The sequence below is a fragment of the Elephantulus edwardii genome, unplaced genomic scaffold (genome assembly GCF_000299155.1).
Source record: "Elephantulus edwardii isolate Elephantulus edwardi_28Jun2011 unplaced genomic scaffold, EleEdw1.0 scaffold00048, whole genome shotgun sequence".
NCBI lineage: Eukaryota > Metazoa > Chordata > Mammalia > Macroscelidea > Macroscelididae > Elephantulus > Elephantulus edwardii.
In genome coordinates, this window is record NW_006399798.1 from 6,960,920 (window position 1) to 6,975,329 (window position 14,410).

At 49.5% G+C, this 14,410-nt stretch overlaps 2 protein-coding genes across 2 annotated transcripts in view; one reads left to right on the forward strand and one right to left on the reverse strand.

Moving 5' to 3' along the window:
• RAB37 (RAB37, member RAS oncogene family) overlaps positions 1-14,410 on the reverse strand; it is a 59,707-nt gene that overhangs the window by 25,574 nt on the left and 19,723 nt on the right. The gene's annotated exons all lie outside the window — the stretch shown is intronic.
• CD300LF (CD300 molecule-like family member f) lies at positions 5,711-12,124 on the forward strand. The gene is made up of 8 exons (XM_006886298.1): positions 5,711-5,780; positions 6,051-6,380; positions 7,568-7,578; positions 8,181-8,212; positions 9,111-9,244; positions 11,098-11,119; positions 11,414-11,570; positions 11,969-12,124. Exons 1-8 carry the CDS (start codon positions 5,711-5,713, stop codon positions 12,122-12,124), a joined length of 912 nt encoding a protein of 303 aa, XP_006886360.1.

The following is a 14,410-nucleotide window of genomic DNA, read 5'->3' on the forward strand; positions in this document are numbered from 1 at the left end:
CCAATTATCTTCAACAAAATTTTACTTGTGTGTGATAGTAATGATGCTGAACTATATTCTGTTGCATTGTCTTCCTTTGCCATGAGCAGAAATATGAATCTCTTCCAGGTGGTTGACCAGGGAGCCGTCTCCCAAAGCCTTTTGTACGGACAAGCAAGCATAACCAGAGCAGCATCTGTTTCTTGATGTGGCTCAGTTGCAATTCTGTCAAATTCTGGAGTTTTATTATTTCCCCTCTCAATGCCTCCAGTGCAGCTTGCATTGCTTCCTTAAGAACCATTGGTTTATATTGATTATATGCTACCCCTGACATGGTTATGTGCTGGTCAATTTTTTTTTTGCACAGTTTCTGTACATTTCTTCCATCTTCCTTTGATACTTCTATGTCATTTGATATTTTGCCTATTTTGTTGTTGTCGTTGTGTGCCATCAAGTCGGAACTGACTCATAGCTGACCCTTCTATTTTCAAAGGCTGTGAACTGCGCAGGAGATGGCCCATCCTCCTCCTTCTGCAGAGTAGCTGGTGGATTTGAACCACATGCCTTTGGGATTATAGTACAGCTTCTTACCACTAGGCCACCAGAGCGCCCTTTTGCCCACAGAGTCCTTCATTATTACAACTTGAGGCCTGAATTTTTTTTCCCAGTTCTTTAATCTTAGCAATGTCAAATGTGTAATTCCCTTCTGTTTTTATATTTTTATATAAAAACAGCTGACATTGAGCTTCTCCAGGGATTCTTTCCACAAATGTAAACAATTTGATTCCTATGTATACCACATATGCACATATATTGGCTCTACAGTCAACACTCTTGGTACCAGCAGCCAGGAAATCAAGAGACAAATCGCACTGGGAAAGTCAGCTGTCAGGGACCTCTCCAGAGTACTGAGGAGCAATGATGTCAGTCTGGAGACTAAGGAGCGTCTGATCCAGGCCATAGTCTTCGCAGGTGCGTGGTATGCATTGGAGAGCTGGACAGTGCCTAGGGATGATAGAAAGAGAACTGATGCCTTTGAGCTGTGGTGCTGGAGAAGAGTGTTGAATATACCATGGACTGCTGGGAGAACAAACAGGTCTGTCCTAGCGAGAGAGTCTGGGCTGCTCCTTGGAGTCAAGGATTCTGAAGCTTCATCTGACATACTTTGGGCATGTTGCAAGGAGGGACCAGTCCTTGGAGAGGGACATCATATTTGGAAGAGTAGAGGGACAGTGCAGGAGAGGAAGACTCTCGATGAGATGGATCGATTCAATGACTCGGGTTATGGGAGTAGGTGTGTCAGAGACAGTGAGTTTGGCACAGGATAGAGCAGGGTTTAGGGCTGTTGTACATAGGATCGCTATGAGTCTCAAGTAAGTCAACAGCACATAACAACAACAACATATAAAAACTGCTCTATGTGTCATCTCTCTCTCGCTCTCTCTCTCAGGTCTGGTGGGCTAGTGGTGTGGAGTTGCTTGTACACTCATAGCCTCTAATTCTAGGAGACTGTCATCACCTCACACTGAAACATTGTACCTGTTAGCAGTCACTCCCTTTCCCTTCTCCCGGCGACCCCTCACAATCACTAATCTATTTTATTTCTATTTAGATTTTCCTATTCTGGACATCCCACTTGAATGGAATCACGCAACACAGGATCAATTTTTTAAATTTTTTTTAATTATTTCTTGTGCATGTACCATCAAATCAGATCTGACAGGTACAGGAGGAAATTGTCCCTCCTTCTCCGGCAGAGCATCTGGTGGATTTGAACCGTGTACCTCTGGGATTGCAGCACAGCTTCTTGCCACTAGGCCACCAGAGCTCCCCAACACATGATCATTTTTGTCTGCATTTCTTTTTTCACCTACTACAATATTTTCATGTTTCATCAATGTTGTAAATGTATAGGTACTTCATTCATTTTTAAAAATTTATTTATTCTTTTTATGTGTGTACCATCAAATTGGATCTGACTGGTACAGGAGGCAACTGTTCCTCCTTCAGCAGAGCATCTGGTGGATTTGAACCGCACACCTCTGGGATTGCAGTGCAGTTTCCTGCCACTAGGCCACCAGAACTCGCCACTTCATTCATTTTTATGGTTAGATAATATTCTACTGTCCGGCTTCATCAGATTTTGATTACTCCTCTTTGCCCAAGTTAGAGCACATCTGTTACCCAGTTAGTGATGTCCCCTCCTTCCCCGTACCACCCCTGACAATCAGCAAACATGGTTTATTTCTGTGGGTAAACCTTTCAAGTGGGCTCAGTACAACATTTGGGTTTTTCGGATTGATTTAATTAATTCCTCACAATATCCTGCATGTCGGGATATGTTTCAAGGATACATTGCTATTCTTCAGTGTAGCTTAGAATTCCATGCTGTGTATGTACCATAGTTTGTGCACCCATTCATCTGCTGGTGGGCACTTGGGTTGTTTCCACACATTTCTTATTGTGAATAATGCTTCAAAACATGGATGTGTGCATATCTATTTACGTCATGATTCTCCCTTCCCTAAGATACAGACCTTGTAGTAAGATAACGGAATCATATGTGATTGTTAGTCTAACTTTTTAAAAGAAGTGCTGTGTTGTTTTCTACTGTGGTCACACATATTTTGATTTTTAGGGCTTTAATTTTTGCTACTTTATGATGAGTCTTCATTTGTATTTTTAATATTGTCATTAATTGAACCAAGTTATTTAAGGGACTGCCCCCTGCCAGTCTCAAATTTAACTTACTGTAAATAACTTTTTTTCTAAATTTTATTTTATTATTTTGTATGTGTGTGTGCTGTCAAATCCGATCTGACTGGTACAGGAGAAGATTGTCCTTTCTTCTCCATCAGAGCATCTGGTAGATTCGAACCATGTTCCTCTGGGATTGCAGTGTAGCTTCTTGCCACTAGGCCACCAGAGCTCCCTCAAGTTTATTTTTAAACATTTGGCTTAATACTGTCTTGCTTTTATGTCCTAGAAAATTCTTTTAGAAAAGAAAGCTTGAAAATTCATCTTCTTTCAAAAGGCCTTGTGTAGTTTTCTAAGTTCTTTTCAGATGTCATAGTAAAAAAGACTCAACTGTGTGACCTAATTCCTTTTCCTCACAGGTGTTTGTCTGGGGATGAAGCTCTGTCCATTTGTGGTGAAGCTGTCTTCATCTTTAGCCACTTTGAATTCTAACTTTGCAAGAGTCTAAAATTTTCCTTTCCCAGGTTCTGTAACGGGCCCTCTGGGTGGTTAAACACTCGGCTACTAACGGGAAGTGTGGAAGCTCACTTCCACCCAGAGAATCCTTGGAAGAAAGCCCTGGCAGGCTACATCTGAAAAGACCCAGCCGTTGAAGTGTTATGCCCAGTTCTCCTCCGAAATTCATCAGCCTGCCACGAGTCAGAACTGACTTCATTCAGCTAGGGGCGGTGGTGCAATCAGCCTGACCATCATCAACATAATCTAATACCACGAAGACATTCCTGTTGCTGCATGTGGTGGATTCTGACTCATCGGGACCCCACGTGATAGAGTGATTGTCCCATAGGGTGCCCCAGGCTGTAAGCTTTATGGGAGCAGTCCATTAACTTTGTGGAGCTTGTAGGTGGGTTCGAGTAACTGCCAGCTTTTTGGCAGGAGCTGAGCCCTACCTATCACAATCCCAGAGCTCTAGTACAGAGCCAGATGCTGTTATTAGCATTTTTGCTTATTGAGATTGGTGTGGGGAGGGCAAGGCTTCGATCTGTTGTTGTAGAATCTCTAACATTGGACAATCTCCTCCGGATCCATTTACTCCTTCTGAAAATCCACTAGAGAGGGTGGTCAACTTGACGACTTGATGACTTGATGGCACACAACAACAACTAGGGTCATAGCTGAGTCTGTGGCACTTAACAACAACCTTCATAGGGTAAAAAGACCCAGAGAGGTTAATTTGCCTGTGTTCACAGTGCTTGTCAGTGGTGAAGCTGAGATTCAAGCCCAGGTTTCCAGCCAGAGCCCCTCCTCTTCACCAGGCCTCGATTGTCTCCTGGTAGACTCCTGGACAGCACCCTCCCACCCTCGCTTCCTCCCTCTGAACTGCCCTCAGGCTCATGCAAGGGCTTGATAGGCTCCTACTTCCATCTGAAGCTTGAGCTGCAACAATCATAGTTATTGCTCACCACAAGCATGTAAATTCTCAGAATCGCTCACTTTTATACACAAGCTCAGTTGAACTTGAAGAATTTGCCAGCAGAGGTCCCATTGAAAGTATTTCCGTGGCTCTGACCTCTTAAATCAATCGAGTGTTGTTAGGTGCTGTTGGATTGACTACTGTGAAGAGCAGATCTGCACCCTGCCCTGCCCTGTGCCTTCATGTTCATCGTCCCTGTCCATGAACACCTTATTCCAGACTGTTGTTGTATGTATGATGCCTAATCATACATTCCTTTCAGATGGTTTCCCCTCTTCTGTTCCAATGCAGGGTTCATTTCCTGTCCACTCATTTCCTATTCTCTTCCAACACCCCCCATGTCAGTCCTGTTTTATAATAGCAGTGCTATGCAGTATTTGTCCTTTTGTGACTGAGGTATTTCATTCAGCATGTCTTCAGGCTCACCCATGTTGTGTAATGTTTTCAAAGTTCATTGTTTTTCAAATGTTGTATAATTTCTACTGTATGAATGTATCATAGATTTTCTTTTTTTTTAAATTTTTTTTTTAAATTTATTTATTCTTTTTATGTGTGTACCGTCAAATTGGATCTGACTGGTACAGGAGGCGATTGTTCCTCCTTCTTCAGCAGAGCATCTGGTGGCTTTGAACCGCGCACCTCTGGGATTGCAGTACAGTTTCCTACCACTAGGCCACCAGAGCTCGCCTGTATCATAGATTTTCTATCCATGTTTTTTTTTTTGATGGGCACTTCCCCTTTTTTAAAACCAAGCATTCTTGTAGAGAGTGAAACCAAATTTCTCCTCGGAAGCTAGGATTTTGACCCTCGGTCTCACATACTTATGGCACATAGCTGGGAGACACTGGTTCTTAAAGAAGAACATCATGCCTGGAGGGGTGGAGGGACAGCACAGGAAAGGAAGTATCCCAGGATGAGATGGACTGTTACAGTAACCGGGGCAATGGGGATAGTGTGTTGGAATTAATGAGACTGGCTCAGGACAGGAAAGCGTTCAGAGCTGCTGTACACAGGGTCACTATGGGTCGCAGGCAACTTGACGGCACCTAACAGCAACAACAACTGTTTCCTTTTTCTGTTCAGACAATTGCTTCTTGGTGCTGAGACATAGCTGGCCATTGACTGGGCTTCTGAGGCTGTAAATGGCACGGGAGGAGATGGCCTATCTTTCTCCCCTGAAAGCAGCCTTTGAGTGAACTGAGCGACTCTCTGTGAGCTGCAGTTAGTGTCTAGGAAACCTTTAGGGGCTGGTCTACTCAGTCACATGGGGTCATGATGTGTCAGAAATGCACTGTGGTCAAGTTGATTCTCACCCAGAAGCTCCCTCCACTGGGTGTCTGAGCCTCTAAATTCTTATGAGAGGAGACTGCCCGTCTTTCTGCTGGTGGATTTGAACTGCTGACCTTTTGGTTGGTAGCCTGGCTCGTTATGCACCATGCCATCAGGGCTCTTTTATATACTCTTCTGGCAGGGAGGAAATAGGAGGCCCGTTTCCGTTAAGAGACAAGTAGGCATTGCCTTGACTGTTTGTCCTGATGTCTCTCACTCAGAATCGACTCCATGTCTAGGAACAAGAAGAGACCAGCAAAGCTGGCGGCACAAAGACATGCTGAAATAGATTATGTTGGCTGTGGGGTGGAGACAAGAGTGAACTGTAGAAAGCTTTTGCTGCTCAGTGACAATATTTCTGTTTCTTTTAATCAGTGGTTAGGCTCTGCAGTGGTTTAAATGGGCTTTAACCATGGAATTCTGAAGGATAAAAGTTCTGTCTTGGGGCATGTGTTACTTCCTTGACTGCTGAGTCCTCCGGCAGTAGGATTCGGGAGCTGTTCCCACTGTGGGAGGCTGTGGGTCTCTCTTCAAGCTGGGAGGTGATGGGACCTGGGTTTGTGTTTTCCAGGCTGCTTCACCCTGCGGGGTCCCAGTGCAGTGCGTGGCTACAAGGGAGGCTCGTTGACCGTGCAGTGTCATTACAACTCCGGATGGGAGACCTACGTCAAGTGGTGGTGTCGAGGCACTGTCTGGAGTAGCTGCAAATTCGTTGTTAGAACCACGGGATCAGAGCAGGAGGTGAAGAAGGACCATGTGTCCATCAAGGACAATCAGAAAAACCGAATATTCACCGTGACCATGGAGCAGCTCAGGGAAGATGATGCAGATGTTTACTGGTGTGGGATTGAGAAAAGTGGACCTGACCTTGGAGTCCAGGTTAGAGTGTCAGTTGACCCAGGTAAGCATGTGTATGTGTGGTTCTGTCTGAGTGCCTATTCTGACCTTGTCTCTGAGGGCTCTCTTGAGTGACTGACCTGAGGGCAGACTGGATGGGACCAATCCCTGCAGTGTCATCAAATCCCCTTGCCTGCTTGGGGCTGGGAGGGCCTCCCTCTCAGCTCCTCCAGGGCAGATCAAAGCCTTTCTGTGCACAGTGGCTTTCTGGTACAGCTTGGTCTCTTGCCCACAGAGAATAAAGTGATGGTCCCCAGTTCTGTCCATGGAACCAAGAGACCCTTGTCCCTGCCAGGTTTTTCTGGGACCTCTGGTGCCCAGATGTGGAGTTCTAGGCTGGGGAATCATTTCCTCTTCTCATCTCTCATCCCATGTCCAACTTTAGGGGAGGGATAGGCCCAGCATAGGTGGTTGTTAAGATCTATTCTGAGCTCTGGAGAGGCCCCCGCAGTCAAACTGCTACACTTCTGGCATCTGAAACCCCACAGCCGTTTATGCATTTAGATCTAATAGTGGCTTCCTAAGTCCTTCTAGAAGGCAAGCACTCCTGGGAAGGTCAACTTCGGGGTCCTAGCGCCTTGGCAGGAGCTTATCTGTTGGACTCTGCTGCTGCTGTCCCTTGGATGGACAGCAGGGCTCTTGCGACAACTGGGACACCAGTTAACAGAGCCACGCCCACGCCTGGCCCTCTGAAGCATGCCACGGTTTACCACTGCATCTCATACATCATCTCGCTTACCGCTTGGGAGAAGTGGACAGCCACACCCTCATAGTTTAGCGTTTTCCCCCAAGTAAAGCTTCTCTTAATAGTATGCTTTGGCTAGAAGTCACAGATAATGGGATGCAGGTTAACAGCACTGTTGAAGTTCCCATTCTGCCCTATCCTTGCTGGTTAAATATGATGGAGACGTGGGTTAGGTGCAATCATAAGCAACGCGAGTGAGTAAAGCTCAGGTATGCTCCAGTCACCTTGTCCAGAAATTTCCTCAGCTCCCCCCGCCATCGCAGGGGCCCCTCTGACCAGTCACCTGCTTCCGAGGCTCTTGAGGTTCTTAGAAGCTGGGGAGAGATGCAGGCTGTCCCGCCTCCTTCCAGCGCCCCTTCCAGCTCCTCTGGCCAGAGTGCTCCTCTTCCATGCGGGGTGGGCGGGTGAGCAGGCAGGGTGGTGTATAATCCAGTCTGTATGCCAAGCACCAGTTACAGTGCAGACCACCACTACCTCCACCACTTCCATACCCACCACCATCACCACCACCACTACAATTACAGCACCCAAGGAGAGCTCCATCGCGACCAGCGACAGCTCCGAGAGTAGGTAAGCCAGCTTCTATACTGTTCCTGGGACCCAGCTGTTCTATGGGGGAAGCCTGCTCTGTTCCCAGTCCCAGCTGGAGCTTGGGCTTCAACCTCAGGCTCCTCGGTGTGGATGACGGGGCCGGGGGGCCTTTCCCACTTGCTCTTGGGTCCCAGCATGTCCTTCTACCCCTGTACCCCACTCCCCCAACCCCCGTCCTGAAGCTTGTGAGTTGATTCATTCCGCGTTTGTTCACCTGCCTTTACTGAGTTAAGCGTCTATGTGGTGGACACTGTGCCGTGCTCTCCGTCCCTTGATGCTGGTCATCCCCCTCTGTGTGTGATTATGTGCTGGCCCTGTGCCTTTTATAGCCCAGAAGTGATTAGATTTAGAATCTAAACTATTGATTTAGTTATATCTAATTAGCATAACAATGAAAACCCTATCTTCAAGTTTACTGGTGTGGAGACCAGGATTTCAATACATATTTTGTTGTTGTATATTGTGGAGTCAAAACTAACTCATAGCTCCCCCTCAAGTGGGTTTTCAGAGGCTTTTACATCGAACGGAAGGAGAAGGCCCATCTTTCCCCTGCACAGCAGCTGCTGGATTTGAACCCCGTGCCTTAGGGTTGACAGTGTCTCTTCTTACTATTAGGCCACCAGCAACTGCAATATTTTAGAGAGCACAATTCAGTTCCTAACAGAGTCAACACTCGTGGCACCAGCAGCCAGGAAATTAAAAGACATGTTGCCATGGGAAAGTCTGCTGTTAGGGACCTTTCCAAAGTACTGAAGCGCAATGGTGTCACTCTGGACACTAAGGTGCACCTGATACAGGCCATGGTCTTTGCAATCACTTGCTATGTGTCAGAGTGCTGGACAATGACTAGGGAGGATAGAAGGAGAATTGATGCCTTTGAGATGTGGTGTTGGATAAGATTATTGAATATACCATAGACTGCTAAGAAAACAGGTTCATCCTATAGAGGGTTAAACCAGGCTGCTCCTTGGAGGCAAGGATTCTGAGGCTTCATCTGACATACTTTGGACATGTTATAAGGAGGGACCAGTCCTTGGAGAAAGACATCATGCTTGGGAGGGTGGAGGGACAGCACAGGAAAGGAAGACCCTTGATGAGGTGGATTGAGTCAGTAACTGGTAATGGGGGTAGGTGTGTCAGAGACAGTGAGATTGACACAGGATAGAGCAGAGTTTAGGGCTGTTGTACATAGTGTCGCTATGAGTCGCAGGAGACTCAACAGCACATAAAAACAACAACAAGAACGACAGAGGGCAAATGCAGAAGCCGAGAGAGCTGTTAGGAGTGTGTTAGACTTGGAGGCACGTCTACACTGTCTTGTGGAACTCGCTTCTCTTTGTTGGCTGGGAAGGCGGCCCCCAGTGTCTCCCTCAGGGGAGAGATGAGCCTGGGGTGCAGGTCTCTTCCTGTTGCTTCCAGACAGGAGACCGTGGTGCTCAAGCTCATCCTCCCCATTATCTTTGCCGTGTTTCTGCTTCTCTTGGTGGCGGCCTCGCTCCTGGCTTGGAGGATGATGAAGCAGCAGAAGAAAGGTGAGAAGACGTGGTTAGGGTTGTGCGGGGCCGGGGTGGTGCGGGAGGTCAGTGTTTGTGTCTGTGCGTGCGTGGATGTGGACGGGCCAGGGTGTTTATCTGGGCTCATTATCCAGGGCCGTCTGGCCCAGGCGGTTACTCATGTGGTGTAGGGGCGGGGGCACTGTTGCAAGCGTCTCTGGCACCTGGCTGACCCAGGGCCTGAGGGGGAGGCCTGGGGCACGTTGGTCAGTACCAGGGATTTTGGTCCTAGACCCCTGCTCGTGCCCCTGCCTTCTCATCTGTCTGACCACCTATCTTCTGTGCTTTCTGCATCGACCTTGGGGTGATAGATCTGTGTGGTTGTCAAGGAGATACTAAACTGGCAGGGGGGCAGGAAGCACCCCCCGACTCCAGCACCTGCGCATGCACACATGAGCATGGAGCGTGTACTGTGAGCGCGCAGGCACTCGTGTATGGACACCCACAAAGTTGTTAATACACAGATGCATGTAAACACACATGTATGCACATACATGTGCACACGAGTTAATGCACACACACGGAAAAGACTGGGCTGTCTGTCTAAGGCTCCTGCCATCTCTGACACCAAGAGCCGAGACTGGGAATGGACGTGTCTACACCGGGTGCGCACACAGGCACACACACATACATGTGTGCCCACGAGCTCATGCCTCTGAGTTTGATCTGAAAGGCTGGCTGTGCCCCTCCTGTTTCCTCCTGGGTCCAGCCCTCTCTCAGGAGGACTCGGGCTGCATGAACTCGCTCTCTGGGGAAGAGCCCATGGCTCCACGAGCTTGCACTCTGAAGTCGTGGTATTTGGGCCTCAACACAAGCCTGTTCCTGTCTGGTGATACTTCCCCATTCTCTGTAACTGTGGGCTGAGTTACAGAACGAGGCACAGAGGGGTTCGTGAGAATGGGGCAGGACTGTGGAGGTGTCCTCTGTGCACCAGGCCGCTCTGGGCTGGACTGGGGTGGGGGACACCTAATAGCAAGTACCAGTAGGATCTAAGCTGTCAGGGAGCCTTCTCCAGCTCTCCGCTTCCTCTTGGGGAATCTTTTCATTTGCGGTGACTTACCGTTCCTCTTCACTTCCCCCCACTCCCGATAGCATGGCCTGAGTTCTAAGTACATCCTGTTCTCCAGTTCTAGAAACGGACAACCGGAGAATACTCTTGGCTTATTGTTTCTAGAGCCAGGCATGTGGGATGTGGCAGGAGAGGGCCAAAGGGCAGGAGAAATACAGGAAGACAGGAGCCAGGAGCTACCTCAAGATCCTTCCTATTGCTCTGCCCCAGAACGCACACCTGGGGGGACAGCTCAGAGTGGCCTTGGTCAGCGATGGCTGTACTGTCTGAGCGCCCGTGGTCACCCTCAGCCAAGTCCCCGGATGCAAGGACAGGCAGCCCACTCAGCCCCCGGCCACTCACACAGCCCATGAGAACCAACTAGAATTTGGTGAGTGGAAATGACAAATCAAGGGCCACCTGAACATGCGGGCGAGGAAGGCAGACTTCTTGAGGATGCGCTCAATAAAGAAAAGGTGAGTGGCAGGCAGAGCTCCCAGCAGGCCGAGCCTGGGGCCGTGTGGTGGACGCTCAACCCCAGAGGAGCGGACAGACAGCAGGACCCAGGGAGCGGTGGAGCTCGTGGTTCTGTGATGTGAGGAGTAGATAGGGCGAAGGCATTAGGGTGACCAGAAAGGGTATGACCAGTGTCACACAGTGAGTGCATCGTCTGAGGAGTCAGAGACCTGAGCCCCCTTTCCTTCTACATTTCTCCTCCTTACGCCCAGGATCCCTGAGGTCCTCGGTGACAGGCTTTCTAATTCTGGGTGTGCTTGTCTTTCAGCTGCTGGCCCAGCCTCAGAGCAGGTAAGAGTCCTGAAACCTGGCCAGGCCAGAGCGACTGACTAGCTGGCTCTTGCCCCTCAGTCGGCGTCCGTCCCAGCCCCTTGTTCCTGCAGGACGGCTGGGGAGTGTGGGGACCTAGGGACAGCCAGAGGAAGAGAGAGGCGGGAGGGGAGGGCACGGGGAGACTGAGAAGTGAGGGTGTAGGAGGACCTGGGAGAGAGGGGCCAGGGAAGCAGCGAGGCCCGCGGTCCTCAGAAGAAGACGGCCTGTGTCCACCAGTGGTCTTGTGGTCCCTCCATCTCGTTTCCTTTCCTGGTGTTGCAGCCTCTGGAGGGTGACATTTGCTACGCAAACCTGACCTTACATGACACCGGCACAGGCCCTACCCCAGTGTCCTCCAGGAAAAAGGCATCTGCCAGGTCTGTCTCCTGTGCCCAGGCTGACCAGGCGGACGTGGAGTATGTGACCATGGTACGTACGCACTGCTGTGCACGTCTGTACATTCTCCTTTGACCAGCCAGACACGGCCACAGCCACTGAAGCACTGGCCTGAGGACTTCCTCGGCCTCTTGGGAATGTCTGTTACCAGGTCTCAGCCCTGACCATCAAGCACGGTCCTCCTGCTGGGTGGAAGGGTCAGGGTATGCAGACTAGCCCTCTTGATAGCAGAGTTGAGGGGAGAATTTTCTGCTGTGGCCTGAGCTTAGAGTACTGGCAGGGTGGAGCTGGGGACGCTGGAGGCTCAAGAGCTGGTTGTGACAGTCTTAGAGGGCCTCTCTGCAGCGCGGGAGGACACCCCCCCCCCGGCCACTCCCGAGGTGTCCTCCTACTTCCGCTGCCTCCTGACCCCGCGGCTGTCTCTGTTACAGGGTCCTGTTCTGAAGGAGGAAGTTTCCTATGCCTCTCTGTCTTTGGGCACCTCGGAGCAGGAGCTGACCTACTGCAACGTGGGCCGCCTCATGGCTCGCGTCCCCCGGGGGAGCGAGGGAGAAGCCACAGAGTACAGCACCATCAGGAAGCCTTAGCTGGAACTCCAGACCTCAGACCTCACCAGAACCTCATCAGGGCTTGCACGTTCCCGCTCTGCCTGCCTTCTGCTCCTGGTCCCTTCACCAGGGCCAGCCGGTGACTGAGACCTTTGCTGGATCCAGTCAGCATCCTCCCAGCCTGTGCTCCAGCTCCAGCTCAGGGCCAGACTCAGGGGTTCCTGGAAGCCAGACAAGACTCTCTTCATGCCCTCTCCTCTCCCATATGGCTTGGGAAGGGGCTGGAGGGATGCTCTTGGCTCACTGGGAATAATAGTGAGTTTTATAATAATAGTAGGCAATCTTTATTTATTGTTTACCATATGTAGTGGACTGAATAATGCCCGTCAAACTATTCACATTCTCATCTCAAGAGCTTGTGAATGTTAACTTGATATGACATAAGAGACTGGATCATTTAAAGATCATGAGATGAATTAGAGTAGATGCTGAATGTAATCCCAAAGACGTTAGAAGAGGTGGGCAGGAACGTCAAAAGCAAGAGAACAATGTGAAGATGGAAGCAGATGGGACGGATGTGGCCAGGAGCCAAGAAATTAGTAACAGAGTCAAGGGATGGACTCTTGCCTGGAGCCTCCAGAAAAGACCGCACTGTTGACATCTTAATATGAGCCAGGTGAAACTAATTTTGGACCCGTGGCTCCCAGAAATGCAAGAGATTAAACACATGTTGTTTTAAGCCACCAAGTTTGGAGTCTGTGGTGTTAACAGCAGACATGAGGCAGAAATTCACCCACTGTGTCAGGTCCACGTCTATAATTCACTTTTGTAACACATGTAGTGCTCACGATGACCACAGGAGGGCGCTGCTATTATCAGCTGCATTTGACAGATAAGGAGCTTGGAACCACGCTTTTCTCTTGAGCAGGTTGAACCTGGCGTTCTGGATCCAGAACGTGGAGCCTGGGCTCTCACCCTGTGCTGTGTGTTTGAGGGCAGCGTGGGGAAGGGGGGGGTGTGTGTGCATCACTGGTAGGTACTAGGTTCCATCAGGCACTTCTGGATGTTGGAGTGCTGGGCTGTCTTTGTTCTAGGGTCCTGGAGTTCTCCCTACAGAATAGAGTCCCATCCCAATTCTTCATCTCGTGGTTACTACTCTAGCCCAGGTAACCCATAGCCATTCTTCTCCTGGATTCTGCTATCACCAGAGTGAGCTCCGGAAGGCAGTGATGTGACCTCACCCTGCCTGGCCTTCTGGTGTCTTCCCTCCACAGCCCAGGAGCCCTGAACCCTGAGACTGTGGTCTCCTCCCACCCCTGATGCCCATTTTCTAACCCCCCTTCTCACTCTGCTCCAGCAGACAAGACTTTCTACCATTCTAACAAGATGATGCTCCCCCACTTCTCAGGGCTTGAATACTCACTGCTGCTTGTTTCTGGAATATTCTTCCTGAAGAGCTAAGAATACTCAGCCTCTTTTCCATCATTCCACCATAGCTCAACTGTCCCCTCTCTGGGAGATCCCTGATTCCCTGCTGGTAGCGGCCCCCAGTGCCCATCTAGTAGCGTCTGCTGGTCACCTTGTTCCGTGTTACTCCCTTCATTGCACTGTGACTTTGTGAAAAGGCTTGCTTACTGGTGTGTGGGTTTATTGTGTATCACTCTCTGCTACTGGACGTTGCCTGAAGGTGAGAAAACCTCCTCGGTTTTGGCTCTGTTCCTAGGACCCAGCTTAGGGCCCGGTGGGTGGTGGATTCTGAAATGTTTGTTGAGCAAATGAACGGTTAATGCAGTAGTTCAGACATGGGGACTCTCAGGAGCAGAGAGGACTGACTGTGCCCATCACTCTAGGAAGGGAGTCCTGGTCAGCTGAGACAAGGCATATCCGGATTGACTCCTAGGAGAGACTTGCCCTGGCTTTGACAGTCTAGGAGAAGGGAGAAGCCAGGTTTTCCTGTGATTGAGGGTAAAAACCCATCACCTAGTTCTCACTTTTGTTCGGACGTGTCAGGAAAAGGCACTAGGGCATGGAACAAATGACCAGCTCTGCTTGAGGACCACAGGGCTTAAGCCAACCTCACAGACATGTGGCCTGAGAAGTACAGGGGCCATTGTTGTTGTTGTTAAGTGCTGTGAGTCGTAGGTGACTCATAGCAATGTTATGAACGAAAGACGTGGACGCTTGTATAACTTTCATCCTTTCTCCAAGTTCATAGGGTTCCCGGAGGCAAGCTGTGTCGGAAGTGGATGCCGCTCCTGCTTCACAGGGACCATGGACATGCTTCATGGATCTTAATCAACGCTTTAGTCATGTCGTTGGGGGGGG

Bases quoted from the DNA above. Each gene is read 5' to 3' on its own strand.
- CD300LF (XM_006886298.1), top strand. From the start codon at position 5,711: ATGTCTAGGAACAAGAAGAGACCAGCAAAGCTGGCGGCACAAAGACAT. The intron at 5,781-6,050 runs GTGGGGTGGAGA...TGTGTTTTCCAG, and splicing joins TGAAATAGATTATGTTGGCT to GCTGCTTCACCCTGCGGGGT. The intron at 9,245-11,097 runs GTGAGAAGACGT...CTTGTCTTTCAG, and splicing joins GATGAAGCAGCAGAAGAAAG to CTGCTGGCCCAGCCTCAGAG.